The 20,412-nt window shown below is 39.9% G+C and overlaps 1 protein-coding gene and 1 pseudogene across 1 annotated transcript in view; both read right to left on the reverse strand.

Annotated features, from left to right (window-relative positions):
- ARHGEF9 (Cdc42 guanine nucleotide exchange factor (GEF) 9) overlaps window positions 1-20,412 on the reverse strand; it is a 693,374-nt gene that overhangs the window by 134,580 nt on the left and 538,382 nt on the right. The window contains exon 7 of the mRNA XM_006901889.1: window positions 13,233-13,364. Coding sequence (XP_006901951.1) covers window positions 13,233-13,364 — 132 coding nt within the window. The remainder of the gene's footprint in view (window positions 1-13,232; window positions 13,365-20,412) is intronic.
- On the reverse strand, window positions 11,280-12,038 carry LOC102863771 (annotated as a pseudogene).

Here is a 20,412-nt window from a genome sequence, read left to right on the forward strand (position 1 = left end):
TCTGTAGATGTTCATTGAAATGAAAAAGAAATAAATTAAAATATAAAAAAAAGATGGGAAGAGTATACAGAGTCACTATACCAAAAGGAATTGGCGCACACAGTATGAGTAAGAGCCTGTGGTGACGAAGGAAGAGGTTAGAACTGTTCTGAAAGAATTGGCAAAAAATAAGGCCCCAGGAATTGAGGGCATACCAACTGACATATTTCAACAAACAGAAAGTGCCCTGGATGTGCTTTCCAAATTATGCCAAGAAATCTGGAGGACAACCACCTGGTCAACTAATTGGAAAAGATCTCTATTTGTACCCATTACAAAGAATGGTGACCTGACAGATGTGGAAATTATTGAACAATATCATTAATATCATATGCAAGCAAGTTTCTGCTAAGTTCCAAAACTTACTGGAACAGCACATCAACAGAAAACTTCCTGAAGTGCAGGCTGGGTTTAGAAAAGGCCATGAACTAATATTAGATGGAATTTGGCTGAAAGCAAAGAATACCAGAGGAATGTCTATCTGTCTTTCATTCACTATACAAAGGCATTTGACTGTGTGGATACCAACAAACTGTGGCTAACTCTAAGTAGACTTGGAATCCCAGAATATTTGATTATGCTTATGCAAAATCTATACTTGGACCAGAAGACAGTGGTCAGAAGGGAGCAAGGAAATACTCCATGGTTCAAAATTGGGAAAGGTGTATGCCAGGGATGTGTCCTACTCCATAGTTTTTCAATCTACAGGCAGAATATATTATCAGGAGGCTGAGCTCTATTAGGAGGAGTGTGGCATCAGAACTGAAGGAAGACTCATCACCAACTTGCATTATGCAGTTGACATAAACCTGGCTGCTGAAACTGGAGAGAACCTGATGTGCTTGCTGCAGAAGGTCAAGGACTGCAGTCTTCAATATGGATTGAAGCTCAATATTAAGAGAACAAAGATTCTCACCACTGGGCCAATTGACAGCATTATGATAGTGAAGAGATTGAGATTGTCAGCAGCTTTAGTTTGCTTGGCTCCACAATCAACACTCTTGGTACCAGCAGCCAGGAAATTAAAAGATGAATTGCATTGGGGAAGTCTGCAGTCAGGGACCTTCCCAGAGTACTGAAAAGCAATGATGTCAGTCTGGAGACTAAGGTATGCCTGATTTGGGCCATATTCTTTGCAATTGCTTGCTATGTGTCAGAAAACTGGGCAACGACTAGGGATGAAAAAAAGAGAATAGATGCCTTTAAACTGTGGTGCTGAAGAAGAGTATTGAATATACCACGGACTGCCAGGATAACAAACCGGTTTGTCCTATAGTTGGTTAAACAGATTGCTCCTTGGAGGCGAGAATCCTGAAGCTTCATCTGACATACTTTGTACATGTTGCAAGGCAGAACCAGTCCTTGGAGAGAAATCATGCTTGGAATGGTTGATTAACAGTATAAGAGAGGAAGACCCTCAATGAGATGGATTGCTTCAATGACTGGGGTAAAGAGGATAGATGTGTTAGAGACAATAAAGTTGGCACAAGATAGAGTAGGCTTCAGGACTTTTGTACATAGGGTTGCTATGAGTGGCAAGCAACTCAATGGCAAACAACAAGAAGAACAACAGCATCCATACCAAATTGATTTTTCAAGGAGATCAAAAGGGAAATTATGAAGCTTATTTGGAGAAGAAAGAGATCCCAAGTAAGCAAAGCACTTCTGGAAAACAAAAATGAAGTGGGAAGCATGGCACTCCCTGATTTCAAAACCTACCACACAGCAGTCGGGAACAAAACAGCATGATACTGGTATGATGACAGGCACATAGACCAATGGGACAGAATTGAGAATCCAGAAATGGACCCATATATCTACAGTCAACTGATATTCAACATGGAAATAAAAACCTATCAAATGGGGAACTGACAACCTCTTCAACAAATGGTCTTGGAAAAGATTCTCACCACTAGGCATATTGGCATCATGATGGTAAACAATGAAGAGACTGAGATTGTTAACAGCATCAGTTTGCTAGGTTCCACCATCCACACTCTGGTACCAGCAGCCAGGAAATTAAAAGGCTAATTGCATTTGGAAAGTCTTTTGTCAGAGACCTCTCCAAAGTACTGAGGAGCAATGATGTCAGTCTGGAGACTCAGGTGTGCCTGATTCAGGCCATATTCTTTGCAATTACTTGCTATGCGTCAGAAAATTAGGCAATGACTAGGGATGATAAAAAAGATAACAGATGCCTTTGAACTGCGGTGCTGGAAAAGAGTATTGGATATACTATGGATATATAGGAGAACAAACAGGTTCATCGTAGAGAGGCTGAGACCAGGCTGCTCCTTGAAGGCAAGGTTTCTGAGTCTTTATCTAATATACATTGGACATATTGCAAGGCAGGTCCAGTCCTTGGAGAAGGACATCATACTTGGGAGGGTGGAGAGACAGTGCAAGAGAAGAAGACCCTCAATGAGATGGATTGATTCAGTAACTGGGTTAATGGGGGTAGGTGTATCATAAACAGTAAGATTGGCACAGAATAGAGCAGGGTATAGGGCTATTGTATGTAGGGTTACTATGAGTCGCAAGCAACTAGGTGGTACAAAACAACAATAACAACAACAGAAAGTTGAAGCAGGATCCACATCGCACACCATACACAAAAATCAGCTGAAAGTGTATCAGAGACCTGGAAGTAAAGCCCAATATCATAAAGTTCATCAGAGACAAACTGGGCTCAAGCTTAGAAGGCCTAGTCTACAGTATAAATAGACTGCCAAATACAACCAGAACTGCACAATCTGGAGTGGATAAAATTGATGAATTGGCTCTTCTAAAGATTAAATCTCTGTGCTCACCAAAAACTTTTTCCAACAGGGTTAAAAAAAAAACCCTAATGACTGGGAACAAACATTTGGCAATACCATCTCAAACAAGGGTCTCAAAATGAAAGTTTACAAAATACTCCTGGACCTCCAAAAGAAAAAGAATGATAATCCAATTACAAAATGTGTAAGAGACATGGAAAGACTTTTCAAAGAGAAGGACATTTGTATAGCCAATGGACACATGAGGAAATGTTGCAGATGACTGGCAATAAGAGATTCAAATAAAAACCACAATAAGATACCATCTTGCGTCAGGAGGAGTGGCAAAGTTTAGCGGGGCAGTGAGTAATAAATGTTGGAGAGCATGTGGTGAGATAGGAACTCATATATATTGTTGGTGGGAGTGTAAAATGGTACAATCACTCTGGAAGGCAGTTTGGTGTTTCCTTAAAAAGTTGAACATAGAAATTCCATATGACCCAACTCTTCCACTGCTTCAAATATACCCTGAGAAAGTGAGAACTGAGGCACAAACAGAGATTTGTACATCAATGTTTTCACCATAGTAAAAACATGGAAATAGCCCAAATGCCCAACCACAATAGAATGGAATTGTTGTTGTTGTTATGTGCTGTCGAGTCATTTCCGACTCATAGCGACCCTATGCACAACAGCTCTAAACCCTGCTCTATCCTGCGCCAACCGCACCACCTCTGACACACCCATCCCGATTACCCCAGTCACCGAATCAATCCATCTCATAGAGGGTCTTCCCCTCCTGCGCTGTCCCTCCACCCTCCCAAGCATGATGTCCCTCTCCAAGGACCAGTCCCTCCTGGCAACATGTCCAAAGTATGTCAGACGAAGCCCCAGAATCCTTGCCTCCAAGGAGTAGCTTGGTTTAATCCTCTCCAAGATGAATCTGTTTGTTTTCCTGGCAGTCCATGGTACATTCAGCACCCTTCTCCAGCACCACAGCTCAAAAGCATCTGCTCTCCTTCTGTCCTCCCTAGTCATTGTCCAACTCTCTGATGCATAACAAGCGATTGCAAATACCATGACCTGTATCAGGCGCACCTTAGTCTCCAGAGAGACACTGTTGCTCCTGAGTACCTTTGAGAGGTCCCTAACAGCAGACTTTCCCATCGCGATACACTTTTTGATTTCCTGACTGCTGGTACCAAGAGTGTTGACTGTGGAGCCGAGCAAACTGAAGCTGTGAACACTCTCAATCTCTTCGTCATCCATCCTGACGCTGCTAATTGGTCCAGTGGCGAGAATCTTTGTCTTTTTTTTTTTTTTTTTAATCTTTGTCTTCTTGACATTGAGCCTTAGTCCATACTGAAGGCTGCAGTCCTTGACCCTTCGCAGCAAGTGCATGAGGTGGTTGAGAAATTATGGAACATTCACACAATGGATTACTATGCAGCACACAGGAGCAAGAATTTTGTAAATTATTACTTAACTTGGGAGGGACTGGAGAGCACTATGTTAAGTGAATTAACTCAATCTCATAAAGACAAATAATTGTAGAATGAGTATAAGGATCTAAGGTGGGGAGGGGAGAAGCAGAAGGTTGAGGATGGGGGGGAGTAGATTAATCATAGGGTAACACAATTTGATAGGTAGAGGGAGTGGTGGGTAAATGTAGGGGGAAATATTCAGTGTGAAAAACAATGTATACAAAGTTTGTAAGTAAACCAGTATAAAATAAAAAAAAATTAAAACAAAAATGTAGGAATGGATGAAATGACCTATAATCCTATGGAATTCTAGGTAAGTAACTCTCAGAGAAGACTTTCAGCTCCTTCTCACTTAAGCAAAGGCCTTACTTCCCTTCAGAGTACATCTATTGTTGGACCTTGTGGTGTATACAATACAGAAATGCCCTGTCCTAACAGATGTTAGCAGGTCTGTGTAGTCAGCTATCTTTCTCTTCTCTTTGCATCTAACTTTTCAGTCACTCTGACAGAATCACAAATGCTAATTAATGTTAATTAACATTTTACACTTCTTAAAAATCATCCCATTCTACAGAATTTCCTGACATGTCTCCCTTCTCCACTATAAAATCTATCTTTGCATATTTCCATTTTTGACACTGCAAAATAGAACATGTTCACGTGAACTCTTTTTTAGAACTGAGGAAGGTTATCTTTAAAGATTTTCAACACAACTCTGTCAATCTCAAAGCCTCAGACTGGGAAAGACAAGTGTTGCTGAATTGCTTTGTAAGAAATAACCACACCACATTATTTTTTTCTGTCCATGATTATTTTATATACAAATAAGTTAAGAACATAAATGAGTTCCAATCTGTTGGATGTCCCCAGTATCTAGTTTACAGGAGAGGTTTATAGGCAGGGTGAGAGTTCTTTGAAGTCCATTTCAGAGGCTGGGCTACTTTTGCCATGATCAAGTTCACAAACTCATTCTTGGGTGAAAGACTGCTGATGGTTTCCTCAGTTTTCAGAGACATTTTGTGAGACATGATAAAGCAAGGACAGACTCTTCAAGCTAATCTAACTATAAGAGGAGATAAGATTAGGACAGTGGATGAACATAATCTACCTTGACCTCATAATTTTTTTTTTATTCTGCCTCATAATATAAATTAAGGAACAAACAGGAAATCCAGGAGTAGAACATATAGTTAATAGGCTGTACATGTTGTTAGGTGTCACTAGTTGAGTACTATTCATAGTGACCCTATGAACAACAGATCTTATCCCTATCACTTCCTGGGCCATCCTCACACTCTCTGACACAATCAAGCCTACTGCTGCAGTCACTGTGTCAATCCACCTGATTGCCTTTGAACTGTGATGTCTTCTCCTTCACTCTCCTTCCACTTTTCCAAGCATGATGTCCCTCTTCAAGGAACAGTTTTCCTAGCAACATGTCAAAAGTAAATTAGCTGAACCTTGATCATCTTTGCCTCCAAGGATTCCCTTGGCTGCCCTACTCTAAGGCATAACTGTTCTTTTGGCAATCCATAGGATATTCATAGAAAGCCTCTATTTCTAATTTCAGACAACTCTTCTCATTCATATCAGTCTTAAACATCTTTGCTAGTTTCCAAAAATGAAAATGATGTGTATAATTATGAAGCTACATTAGGAGATTGTGGAGCCGAGAAAGCTGTAACTGTTAACAACTTCAATCTCTTCTCCATCTCTCATGGTGCTTCCAATTGGCCCAATGGTGAGAATCTTTGTCTTCTTAACATTGAGCTTCAATTTATATTGAAGACTACAGTCCTTGACCTTCTGCAGCAAGCACTTCAGGTCCTCCTCAATTTCTGCAAGCAAGGTTGAGTCATCTGCATAATATAGGTTGTTGATGAGGAGTCCACAACCAACACTCCTGGCACCAGCAGTCAGGAAATCAAAAGATGAATTTCACTGGGAAAATCTGCTGTCAGAGACCTCTCCAAAGTACTGAGAAGCAACGATGTCAGTCCTGAGACTAATGTGTGCCTGATCCAGTCCATGGTCTTCAAAATTACTTGTTATGTACCAGAGAGCTGGACAATGACTAAAGATGACAGATTAATTGACACCTTTGAATTGTGGTGCTGGAGAAGAGTCTTGAACATACTGTGAACCACCACGAAAACAAATAGGTCTGTCTTGGAGAGGTTGAAACCAAGTTTTTCCTTGGAGGCTAGGATTTTGAAGTGCCATCTCACATACTTTGGACACGTGGCCAGAGGGTCCAGTCCTTGGAGAAGGATATCATGCTCAGATGGATGGAGGGACAGCCCAGGAGAAGAAGACCCAGATGAGATGGATTGATACAGTAAATATGGTAATGGAAGTAGGTGTGTCAGAGTCACTGAGACAGGCTAAGAATAGGAGAGGCTTCAGAGCTGTTGTATATAGTGTTACAGGAGACTCGATGACACATAACAACAAACAACATATTAGAAGAATCAATAGAACTTATTATCTATGCCCCAATGATGAAGAACACCTTTAGAGAGGTGTTGTTAAATTTTCCCTTTACTTGCTCTTCTTTTCTTCCTTGAGAGCTTTTAGGTATTATTTATAGGTCAAATTAGGACAAATATATAATAGGAATTATGAGGAATGATCCTCATAAATTCACCACGAGGTGGAGTTAACTTGACAGAAGCTATTCCTTTCTTTAGCATTTGTCCAGGAGGGCTCTGGAAGTCTACAGTCAGGTGCTCTGGGGCTACCTAGCCCATGACTCCAGCAAGGCACTTATCACCAACTTTGACATTACATAACTGAAACAGCTCTCAAGTTGTTTGATTGGAGGGTTTTCCCTACTTGAATTTACAGGATCAGTAAGATTCCATAGGGCATTGTGTACAACTGACAAATGATACAATTAGGGGAATGCAATTTTTCAGGATTGCAACCTGTCTCACTTGAAGGTACCTCCTGTGTCTTCAGAGGAGGCTTTGCATACTCTTCTCTAGCCTGGGATACTCCAGTGTTCCCTCAGGATCTAGAGGATGGCACAGACAGCTGGAACTACCATTTGATGATGGGTGGTTTAATAGAGCAGTCAAACTTGCTCAGGGATAAAATCTACCAAATGGCAAGGCTAGATTTTTAATTCAGGTTGCCTGGTTCTACAATCTGTACTTTCAATCACGGTGCAATACTGCCTATGAATAAAAAAAATGCATAAATAATTGAAAAAAAATAACTGAATGAATAGTACTAATATTCACAACTAACGCTTGCTGCATATTTGCCAAATGTGACCCTATGTACAACAGCCTAAACTCTGCTCTGTCCTGTGCCAATCGCACTGTCTCTGATACTCCCATCCAGATTACCCCAGTCACTGAATCAATCCACCTCAAAGAGGGCCTTCCCCTCCTGCACTGTCCCTCCACCCTCCCAAGCATGATGTCCTTCTCCAAGGACCGGTCTCTCCTCACAACATGTCCAAAGTATGTTAGATGGAGCCTCAGAATCCTTGCCTCCAAGGAGCCACCCGGTTTAACCCTTTCCAGGATGAATCTGTTTGTTTTCCTAGCACTCCGTGGTACTCTCAATACTCTTCTCCAGCACCACAGCTCAAAGGCATCAATTCTCCTTCTATCCTCCTTGGTCATTGTCCAACTCTCTGATGCATAACAAGTGATTGCAAAGACCATGGCCAGTTTAATGAGTATTGTTTTATTTAACTCTCATCACTTCTCTTCCATTTAAATATTATTATGTTATCTCATTTGCAAATTAGAGGATAAGAATAAGCACAGAGATATTATTTAAGGTTCCACAGTTCATTAGAGAATGGAAAAGGTAGCCTCTAATCTAGCTCTAAAGCTCATCAGTGCTTTTGACAATGTATTTCACCACTTTCTTCTACTACAAGTTTTTCTTCCCAATGCCTTCTTCAGTTGACTTGGCTTGACAATGAAGAAATAAATTCCTAAGAAGCTAAACAAATTACCCAAGGTTAAACTGTTAACTGAGTATTTTTTTATACCCCCATCTCACCCCAAGTGCAGAAAGTTCTCCAAACAAAAGTCTTTTCTTTTATTGTAATCCATATGGTCTTCTCCCCCACATAATATATAGTCAAAGCAATAGTAAACAAATTCAAGCCACAGGTGGCAATATTTAAGGATACTTTGGGTAGAATGTTAAATGATCCAGGAAGTATCAAAAGAAGATGGAAGGAGTACACAGAGTCACTGTATCAGAAGGAATTGGCTGACACAGAGGAATTTAATGAAATAACATATGAACAAGATCCTATGGTGATGAAGGAGGAAGTTCAAGATGCTCTGAAGGAATTGGCAAAAAACAAGGCTCCAGCAGTTGACAGCATACCTAGTAATTTATTTCAACAAACAGACGCTGCCCTGGATATGCTCACTAAGTTGTGTCAAAAAATCTGGAGGACAGCCAGCTGGCCAACTGACTGGAAAAGATCGATATTTGTTCCCATTCCAAAGAGAGGTGACCCAACAGAGTGTGGAAAACAGTTAAGTCACAGTAAATAACAACCTACCCAACTGGTATGATAAGGACAGAGAATGTGGGTGAAAAGCTGTGTGTAGTAAATTAAGGGATGTAGGAACATTAGTAGATAATCAACTGAGGAAAGAGAGAAAGGATTTACTCTCTTATGTATTTAGAAAGTGAAAAGGGATAAACTCTACCAAAGAATTAAATCTATTTGCAAAATTACTTCAGGGATAAAATAGCAAAACACATGCATAATTAAAATTATAAGGCACCGAGACACAGAGGAATAGAGACAATGAACCCAGAACATAGTCTTTATTTTTTTTAAGTTGAGAAAAAAAATGTATTTCAGAGGGAGTTAGCACCTTAGATAGCCCTGAAGTTGATTATTCATTGTTGGGAGAAGTGGTATATGGTAAGAAATTGGGTAGCCTTGAATCAGGCCACTTTGCACATTTGGGACTACAGTATCCTCTACTGGCAGTTCATGGATATCACTGAGGAATAAAGGAACTGTAGTTTTGTGAGGGTGGCAATCAACGACAGCTTAAGTTCAGGAATAGCTAACTTTTACAAAATTCAGACTGAACACAAAAGGGGGACCCACCCTTGACTCATGTAGCTAGAAGCCTCAATATTTCCACTATTCCAAAGGGGAAAAAAAGGCAGCTCAACTGGAATAAGGATACTCAAAGAGACTGGCCAAGGTGTATGTGGAGATAAGTGTCTAAGTGCAAACGCACATAGTACTGCCATGTCCCTAACCATCAAAGCATTACACTAGGGTCTGTGACTTTAAAAAAAAGTCAAATTACCTGCATTTTAATGATTTCTTGACATGGTAAAATATGTTTACATTACAATCCAAGAATGGTACAGTGAGTAGAAAGTATGGAGAAACAATTCAACAAATAAAAAAGGAAACCAAGAAACACATGCCGGGAACAGGAAAGGGCTTTTTGCTAGAAGGGATCTGGAGATTGAGTAGGGGCATGACCCCATCTAAAATGCAATGGTTTGTTACTGAGTACTGCTCACTGGAAGACAGCGTCTTGACTCCTCTAGAGCATACGGTGAGTAAAAAGGATATATTCCTATTGTAGAAATACAACTGGGGGTTGAAAGACAGAGACAAGGAATAATGAATACTAGACACTGAGAAAGTCACTGGCAGTCTGTGGTATTAACTCTGCAGTAAGATAGAATAACAAAACTGGGGTCTAATACACGGGTGACAACAAAAGCTGTAACAATGAATGCTATCTCTGTGGGAATTCCACATTTAGGAGGAAACTCATCTATTGTTAGTTTTACCCAGCGGAGATTCACACGTACACAAATGTGTGTATGCATGTGTCCATATAAAAGTAAGTGTGTGTGTGTGTGTGTGTGTGTGTGTGTGTGTGTGTGCACGTGCATGTTCACACACAAATATACACATACACCCCTACCTACTTTCCCTGGAAGCATAATACTATAAATAAAGGGAATATTTTCCAACAGGAAAGACCAGCAAGAGCAGGAGCATTAGGACCTTAAAACTGCAGGATGCTACCAACCCCGATTTACAAATGACCTGGGAAGAGGCACCAAGGAATCAAAAGTCAGCCTTTGTAGTAACAGTAAAAATGACCTGAGTCACAGAGGAAGAAGGGTGCCTTCCCCATTCTCCCTGCTTCTCATCTCTCAATTCTCTTCCACTTATTCTGGGCCTCAGGAGAGAAGATGGGTCCAGGGATTTTGTCTGCGTGGGGAATGACTGCAAAAACTATCACCTGTGTCAGGGTTGAGGGGGTGGGGTGGAGGAGGTAAAGGTAGAGGAAGGTTTGCTCTGTGTGTGTGTGTGTGTGTGTGTGTGTGTGTGTGTGTGTGTATACACATGTACACTATTTGTATGTGAAAACCTCATTTAAAATCATGTCAAGAAGCAAAGGACTTGGCTGAAGGTCTAAGGTGTTCCTTGTGTCCAAGCTCAAGATGGGATTTATATAAATGTGAAACCTTAAGTCATTGGTTGTGGCTAGGAGGAATCTATATCCCACAGAAGCAAGAGACACTAACCTATGTCATGGAGAGATGAGCCAGTTCCCTAACCCAGTTCCTATTAAAAACACCTAGTACTTCCCTTCCAGATCTCTTAGCTTCTAGTCAGCTAACCATTAGAAAGAAGAAAACACAAAGTTCAAGACACATGAGGGAAAAAGGAGGGAATAAGAAAGCACAAGTCTACTCATGCCCAGATCCTGCAAACACAAATCAAGACTTCTCCAGAAATTAGGCAGTTAGGTGGATATAGGTATTAGGGAGGTAAATAGAAGAGTTCCTAAGGCCTGAAAAAAGAGGTAAACATGTCAAAGAACTAGATGAGAGCTTCATTAGACTTTAACTAAAAACAGAGAGTAGTGTGATTACAATTTCCAGCCAGTTTCCCCATCACAATAGTCATGTAATAAACCAAAACAATATAGGTCTTGAGCCAGATTCACAGAGTCCCCTGGCCTTAGCCCCGTCCCCAGTACAGTGTCTCTGCATTGCTGCTCCAGGGCTATTTGATCTTCTCAGTATTTTTCAGTATCATGTCATATAGAGTAATATATTGATTCCTTAGCTCTGAGATGATGAGCCAAAGACTTATATATCTTTCTCATCAATCTCTGTGAGGGTATGGCAATAGTCTTCCACCTGGGGATATTTATCTATTTTAGAAATCAATTTGGCTCTTATAATAGATAGAAATCTGGTCCAGATAAGAGGGAGCTTCTCTTTCAACAGTCCTTAGATCTGCAACTGTCTCTTCCTGAATGGATACCCCGAAATTGTTCCCATCTTCTATTCTGGGAATCGGAAGTTGTACCCACATTTTGACCATGCTGCATTTCTTAGTCAACAGCCAGATCTGGATATCAAGTTTCACTTTCTCAATAATGTTCACCAGCTGCTGGTAGCTTTTTAGCATCCCATTGGGCATCACAAACACCTTGGTTCCTTGGAAGGCCTCTTCACATTCATCCAATCTTAATTTCTTATAAAACCATGATAGCTACTGGTGAGAAGAAAGAGATCAGGGACTGCAAGATTCATGTCTGAGCGGATATGAGTGAGGTTGTGGATATTTAAGATGGTTTCCCTCAAGAAACTATCAAGTTCTAGTAACTTCTTTGGGAAAAATTTGCCACCAAGTCTTCTGCCTCACTTCAGCTCCCTGAAAAAAATCAACCTTGAGCTTCACTTCCCAATCCACCTTCAGCAACGAGGCCATGACCAGACTCGATCGTGTCCATTCAGCTGGAGACCTGAGTCGCTGAAGGCACTGGGGAGGGGGCCAAAGAGGCAACAGAAATCTTGGCTGCCTTAGGGACACCACCGCCTTCACTGGTTCACTCACTGCTTGTTTGCTCCCTTCCTCCGTGTTGACTGCCCTCTGACCTACTGCTTGCTCACTCTCTTGCTCACACTCTAGTCTTTCCAGAAAATAGTCTTTTCTAGATTTTTCAAAAGAAAAGTGTCCAGGAAAGAGGAACTACGGTAAATGTTAAAAAATCACAAAATGAGAAGTTAACAATAGGTATAATTTTCCACTATTATTATAACTCATTTTAAAAGCACTGTTATAGATATGAAGACTAGAAGTAGGGTATCTCCTCAAATGGATAATAGAGAAGCTAAGATTGGGTGGGGGAAGCTAAGTTGGGAACTGTGTAAGAAAGAAATTAGTAGAAACATGGGGGAAATTCTTTTGTCACAATAGTACTTGTCTTTGAGGGTAAATTTTGTTTGTTTGTTTTTTCTTATTAAATTTTATTAGTTTTAATGAACATTTACAGGGATTTTGGGTTTTCATCCCTTCATTGCTGCACCATTCTCTCTACCCTCCTCCCCAGTTTGTTCTTCTTCCCCCGCCATCCAAATGTCTGTTTTAATTGTCCAATTGCCACAGTGCTTGTCAAAGTCAGTTCTGATTAATCTCCTTTGTCAGTGTGTCCTTTGCCATTCCCTATCACTCCACCCTGAGGGAGTGAGGGTAAATTTTGAAAGACCCATGGAGAGGGGCTAGCTGGTCAGAACTAAGGAGTGGAAATGGGAGAGGAAGCTGAAGAAGGTACTGTTTATAAGCGAGAATAAAAATGTTACAAATATTACAACTTTTTAAACAATTAGTATAAATAATCTGGCTGAGCACCATGAGGTGCGTGAGGATAGAAGATTTAAAAGACACCAAAACTAAATATGTGAACTTCAGAGTTTCATTGCTCATAAGGTAGTACTAGTCCTGCTTGTGATTTTCACATCACATAAGTGACCCTGGTATAGAATTGCTGTCAATTTTCTGTTTTGTTTTTCCTGCAGCATAGTTTTGTTCCCTTTTTAGGGAGTCTTGAGATGATGAATAGACAAGGGCTCATGACCCTCTGACTTATCCATCATCTCCAAGGGGGAAAAAAGGGAGAGTTACCTTCTTGCAGAGAACCATCTGATGGTCAAACAGGAAGAAGACCCTCTGCTGGTTGCGGCCATAGGGCTGGTAGATCCAGGCCATCTCTCCAGTGTAGATCAGCTCCGAGCTCCTGTCTAGGATGTCCTCACCCTGGGAAGGAAATGTGATGGTGAGAAGTAGCCAAATGAGAGTGATCACCATGTTGCCTGCCTGGAAGCACCCAGGGCACAGACTAGGAAGGAAGGAGGCCAGAAAGGACCTGGTATGGAAGGAAGAAGGAAAGAAATCTTAGAAAATTTCAGAAGACTTTACAACTCCATAAGCTGGAAGGACTCAACATTCCTGTTTTCAAGACTGAATGAGATTCAGAATTGCTACAGCCCCTCAGTGTCGGTTGCCCTCTATCCCTGGCAGGAAAAACTATCATGAGGGCTTTTTTAAAATAATTTTCCCCTCTTTCTTTCTGTTAATCTCTCTATCTTATCCTCTTAATTCTTCCTCTAGTCTATCATTATCTTTCTTGTATCTGGAAAATAAGTCTGAACAGCCAGTAGACGCCAGTCTGCTTCCGAGATGAATAGAAGGGACAGGAGAAGGGAAGAAAGGGGGGGAGGATCTGCTCATCCTATATTAATTACTCTTTTTACATCCTCTGAGTCAAGTCAAGGTCTTTGCAATTGCATCAGAGAGCTGGACAACAACCAAGGATGACAGAAGAATAATTGATGTCTTTTAGCTATAGTGCCGGAGAAGAGTATTGAACACACCATGGAATGCCAAGAAAATTAACAGGTCTATCCTGGAGATGGTGAAAACAAGCTGCTCCTTGGAGGTAAGGATTATGAGACTCCATCTCACATACTTTGCACATGGAGCCAGCAGGGATCAATCTTTGGAGGAGGATATCATGTTCAGCGCAGGAAAAGAAGACCCAGATGAGATAGATTGACACAATAACTGAGGTAATAAGGGTAGATGTGTCAGAGACAGTGAGATTAGTTCAGGATAGAGTAGGGTTCAGAGCTATTGTGCATAGGTCCTATGAGTCATAGTTGACTTGTCAGCACATAACAACAACAACAAGAAACAACAGTCAAGTAAAATTTCCTGATTGAAATAGACATTGCTACCACATTCTACTAAAGTATCTAGAGAGCCTGGAACCACTTCCTTTCCCTGTCACATATGTTGTCACTGTTAGATGCCATTGAGTATGACATAGTAATTGTATGAACTCAAGATTTGAAGTCCGTCTTATTCTGTGCCATCCTCATCATTGTTGACACACTTGAGAACATTACTGCACCAATTTATCTCATGAGAATAGACCCTTCTTTTGCTAATCCTTCACCTTTCCAGGCATGATGTGACTTTCCAAGAAATAGTCTCTCCTAGAAACATGCTCAAAGTATGTGAGATGAAGCTTTACCATCATTGCCTCCATGGAACACTCCAATTGCACTTTTCCAAATGAATACATTTTTGCTCTTTTGGCAGTCCATGAAATATTCAGCACTCTTCTCCAACATCACAATTCAAAGACATCAAGTCTTTTTTTCCCCCTCCTTATTCATGGTGACTTAGTAGTAAGAAGCTGCACTGAAATCCTGAAGGCACATGGTTCAAATCCACCAGCTGCTCCATGGGAGAAGGATGAACAATCTCTTCCCATGTAATTAACTACCTTTAAAAACCTTCTGCAGGGTCAGTTATGGGTTGATTCCAACTCAACAGCACATAACAAGAGCATTCATTGTTCAGGTCTTAGATGCATAGTAAGTGACTGAAAAGATCATGGCCTGAATCAGGTGCACTTTAGTCTTCAAACGGAGATAATTGCTCCTGAGTGATTTGGAAAGGTCCCTGAGAGCAGCTTTGCTCAATGCAATATATCTCCTGATTTGACTTCTGGTACCAATGGTGTTAATTGTGAATCCAAGAAAGAGGAAAACATTGACAATTTCAATCTTTACCTCATCTATTATGATGTTGCTTATTGGTCTAGTATGAGTATTTTTGTCCTCTTGACATTAAAATGCTAACAGTAAGCATTTCAGCAAGTAAAGATGTGTTGTTTGCATAATATAGGGGGTTGATTAGTTTTTCTCTGATTCTGATGTCTCATTTTTCTTCATAGAGTCCAGTTTCCCAAATGATTTGCTCAGTATACAGATTTAATAAGTATGGAGAAAGGCTATAACCCTGATGCACAACTCTCTTGATTTTTAAACCTTGTAGTGTTTCCTTGCTTTGTTTGGACAACAGATTATTTTGTAGCCTTCCTCCCTGCTTTGAGGTCTGAGTTTTGAAGCAGACTGCTGGCAAGGAGAGAGATGGTTGAGTCATTTGTCACAGGTAGCCAATTATAAAAAAAGCACATAGTAGTTACTAAATAGTATGTTTACCAAATGAGTCAATGAGTATTGAATGGATTGTGTCCATATAAAACTACTCAAAACTTTACTTCCAGCCTAGACACTTCCCTCCCTGGGCCCAATGCCTTGGAGAAGTAAAGGACTGCCTGACTTAATCACATTCAAATTAAAAATTATCTGATATTGAGTTGTGGCAAAAATCTATTCAGGAAAAGAACAAAGGAAATGTCACCATGCTTTTCATCCAGTTTATTTTTTTAATTTTTGAATTTTATACAGTTTTACTTACAAAGTTTGTATACATTTTTTTACACTGGATCTTTCCCCTTTCCTTTACTCATCCCTACCTCCACTCATCAAATTGTGGGGTCCTATGATTAAGCACTCCTTGTACCACCCCGCCCCCACCCATTCTTACCCCTCTGATCCCCCATCTCCTCCTAGGATCCTAATAGTAATTCTAAAATAATGGTCTTATACAGTATTCGTCTGTATGAGACTGAGTTATTTCAGTTAGCATAATGCTCTCAAGTCCAGTCCCTCCTAAGTTAGGTAGTAATTTTTTTAAACAAGCATTTAATAAACTTTTATTTATGGTCACAAAATACTTTTCTTTACAATGTAAATGAGCAAACACCACTCTTAGTTTAACAATAATAAAAAACAGGCAGGTTAAGCCTGATCTATAACTTAAGACTGCTATCCTTTGGGCCAGAGAACTACTTCCTCTTACAGGTAAATTTGGGCCAGGTGCTCTAACATGCCTAATTTGATTGAGTGTAGAACTTCTTGTATTAAACTAGTATTTTAGAATCTGTTAGCATAAATTAAATCCATCACTGTTGAATCAAAGACCTCCTCTATAGCCTATCCTAACTCTATACCACATGGAGTTTCCATTAAGAGCAAGATCATGAGAGCAAGCTTGAGACATCACGCTAAAAAGAAAGGTCTTGGGATATACTCTTGAAAATCACTGAAGAAAATCTCATGGATCACAGCAGAAGTTAACTTGTTTTTGATGCATCATCAGTGAAGACTAGTTCCTGGAGAAAACATTTGTGGAAGACATGATTTTGAAAGATAAAGCACATCAGTTTCACACAAACAAAATATGTTTGTGTGAACACACTCACCTGACACTTTGCCTGAAAGATAACCAAAGGGACATGCACAAAATTTAAATTAGGTAGTAATTTACAAACTCATTGCTCCTGTGTGCTGTATAGTATTCAATTTGTGTGAATGTGCCATAATTTCTCAATCCATTTAATTGTGATTGGGCATTTGGACTATTTCCATGTTCTTGCTATGGTGAATAACGCTGCCATGAACAATGATGTACAAGTTTCTGTGCCTCAGTTCTCATTTTCTCAGGGTATATTCCATTCAGAGGAATAGCTGAATCATAGAGAATTTCTATGTTCAGTTTTTAGAAGAAACTTCAAACTGCCTTCCAGAGTGGTTTGCCATTTTACAATCCCACCAACAATAAATATATTGTTGGTGAGATTGTAAATAAAATAAAATTGTAAATTTAAATTGTAAATAAAAATAAATAAGAGTTCCTATCTCACGACATCCTCTCCAACATCCAGTTTATTTTTAATGCTGCCGATTTCTAGGGAAACTTAGTGGTCCAGTGGGTGTGTAGCTGCACTGCCAACTCAAAGGTAGGTAGTTCAAAGCCACCAAATACTCCTCGGAAGAAAGGTAGGCAATCATCTCCTGTTTGATTTACAGCCTCTGTAAACAAATCGTTCAATGTCAGCTATGAGTCAAATTACAACTCAACAGCACATAACAACATTACTTCTAAGGAGACAGGGAAATAATAAACACATCCAGTCTTATATTTGATCTCTCTAGAAGCATGCCTCATTTAACCATATGGGGTTTTAAGTAGATTCTTTTGCTATCTCCATTTTATTTGTGCTTTTGGTTTCCTCCAATTTCTTTTTTTATAAAGGTTTTATTTTTATTGTGATTTCAGTGAAAGTTTACAGAGAGATTATTTTTTATTCATTAGTTCATTCATACATATACATTTAACTCCCTCCTCCTCCCCAAAATAATTTTATAATGCTTGTCCTGCTTCAGATTGTTAACTGTCGTACATAATGCTTAGCAGAGAGCACTGGTGGCCTAGGGGCAAGAAGCTCCATTGCAATCCCAAGGCATTTGACGCAAATCCATCAGCTACTCCTTAGCTGAAGGATGCGTAATTTCCTCCTGTGCGATTTAATGCGTCTGAAAAGTCACAGGATGGTCACATATTAGTTGTTTCTGACTCAACACCATAAAACAACAACATAATGTTTAATCATAGATTGGTTTTACATCGTCCTTTCCTTTACCTATTTCAGAACAGAGTTCATTCATCTTCCCCCTCACTCGTCATATCATCCTACTGTTAACAGTAGTCTTATACAGTATTTATACTTTAGTGACTTATCCTTTCACTTAGAAATATATCTTCCACAGTCATTCATGTTGTGTAGTGCTTTATGAGTTCATTCTTTTTCAGTGTTGCATAATAATTCTTTGTGTGGATGCACCAGTTTCTCTATTCATTTGCTGATGGGCACCTGAGCTGCTTCCATTTCTTTGCTATTGTGAACAATGCTGTAGTAAACCTAAGTGTGCATATACCTGTTTGTATTAAATATCTGCTTTCTTTGGGGTATATGCGCAATAGGAGGGTGTTATATACCACTGAGTTGCTAGTGATTCATAAGGTGACTTATAGTCATTCTATGAGCAATAGCTCTGAAACCTACCCTAGCCTGAGCTAGTCCCACTAACTTTGACACATTAACCCAGTTACTGTGTCAATTCATCTCACCGGGGTCTTTCTCCCCTGAGCTGTCCCTCAACCCTTTCGAACATGATGTCCTTCTCCAAGGCCTGGTTCTTCTGGGCCTTCTGCCCAAACTATGTGAGAGAGAGTTTAAAAATCCTTGCCTTCTACCATCTCACTCCAGTAACAGAGGCAAAGTTTAACCAGGCAGTAAGTAATAAATGTTGACGAGGATGTGACGAGAAGGAAACTCATATATTGTTGGTGAGATTGTAAAATGGTACAACCATTCTAGAAGGCAGTTTGATGCTTCCTCAAAAAGCTGTACATAGAAATTCCGTATGAGCCAGCTACTCCACTACTTGGAATATACCCTGAAAATATGAGAACAGAAGCACAAATGGACACTTGTACATCAGTGTTCATAGCAGCATTATTTACCATCGCAAGGACATGGAAACAGCCCAAATGTCCAACTACAAATGAATGAGTTGAGAAATTATGGTACATTCACACAATGGAATACTATGCAGCACGCAGAAGTAATGATTTTGTAAATTATTACCTAATTTGTGAGGGACGAGAGCATTATGCTGAGTAAACTAACTCAGTCCCACAAGCATAAATATTATATAAAACCATTATTGTAGAATGAGTAAAAGGATCCAAGAGGGGTGGAAAAGGCTGGGAGCAGAGGGATGTGGCTGTGCAGGGATGGGGGGATTAATCATCGTGTTGTACAAATTGATGGGTGGGTAGCGTGATGATTGGAGCATGCATGAGCTGTGATTAACGTCTTCACGTGAACAGGACTCGCAACAAATTGATGGGTGGGGGGCAGTGAAGGAAACTGAATTTGTTTTGAATTTGTATTCAAATTTTGTAAACAAACTAGTACAAAATAAAATTAATTAATCAATTAATTAATTAATTAAATAACACAAGAGAATGACGAAAATGAAAATATTCTGAAAGTGTGGGGAAATTTGTGTATATTTTATATATTGTTGGTGGGTATATTAATTTACTCAACAATTTACCAATGTTATTAAACCCAAATATGTATGTATACTAGAAAAATAAGTGAAGGTAAAACTAAAATAAGCTGTCAAATATGGTTTTAAATACAATTCCACATAAAAAAAAATCTTGATTCCAAGGAGAAACTTGGTTTCATCCTTTCCAAGACATACCTGTTTGTTCTCCTGGCAGCCCATGGTATGTCCAGTACTCTTCTGAAGCACGACAATCCAAAGACACCTATTTTTCTTCTGTCATACTTAGTACTTGCCCAGCTTTCTGATGTCTAGCAAGTAACTGAGAAGACCATGGCCTGAATCAGGTGCACATTGGTCTCTAGACTGGCATCGTTGCTCTTTAGCATTCTGGAGAGACTCTGACAGAAGACTTCCCCAATAAAAGTAATCTTTTGATTTTCTGTTAGTGCCGAGAGAGCTGACTGAGGAGCCAAGCAACCTGAGATTGTTAACAACTTCAATCTCTTCACCATCTATCTTGGTGTTGCCAATTGACCTAATAGTGGTTAGAACCTTTGTTTTTTTTATGTTGAACTTCAATCCATATTGAAGTCTACAGCCCTTGACCTCCTGTAGCAAATGCTTCAGATTCTCCTAAATTTCAACAAACAGGATTGTGTCATCTGTATAACACAGGACGCATTCATCCTGATAAAGTCCAGCCTTCCAAATGATCTGTTCCACATAGATTGAAAAGTATGGAGACAGGATGCATCTCTGACAAACTACTTTCCTGATTTTGAACCATGCAATGTTTACTTGCTCTGTTCTGAGGATTATTTTCTGGTCCAAGCATAGGTTTCACATGTTGTTGTTGTTATGTGCCGTCGAGTCGTTTGCGACTCATAGCGACCCTATGTACAACAGCCCTAAACCGTGCTCTATTCCGTGCCAATCTCATTGCCTCTGACACACCCATCCCGATTACCCCAGTCACTGAATCAATCCACCTCATAGAGGGTCTTCCCCTCCTGAGCTGTCCCTCT

The sequence above is a fragment of the Elephantulus edwardii genome, unplaced genomic scaffold (genome assembly GCF_000299155.1).
Source record: "Elephantulus edwardii isolate Elephantulus edwardi_28Jun2011 unplaced genomic scaffold, EleEdw1.0 scaffold00349, whole genome shotgun sequence".
In the NCBI taxonomy this organism is placed as follows: Eukaryota; Metazoa; Chordata; class Mammalia; order Macroscelidea; family Macroscelididae; genus Elephantulus; species Elephantulus edwardii.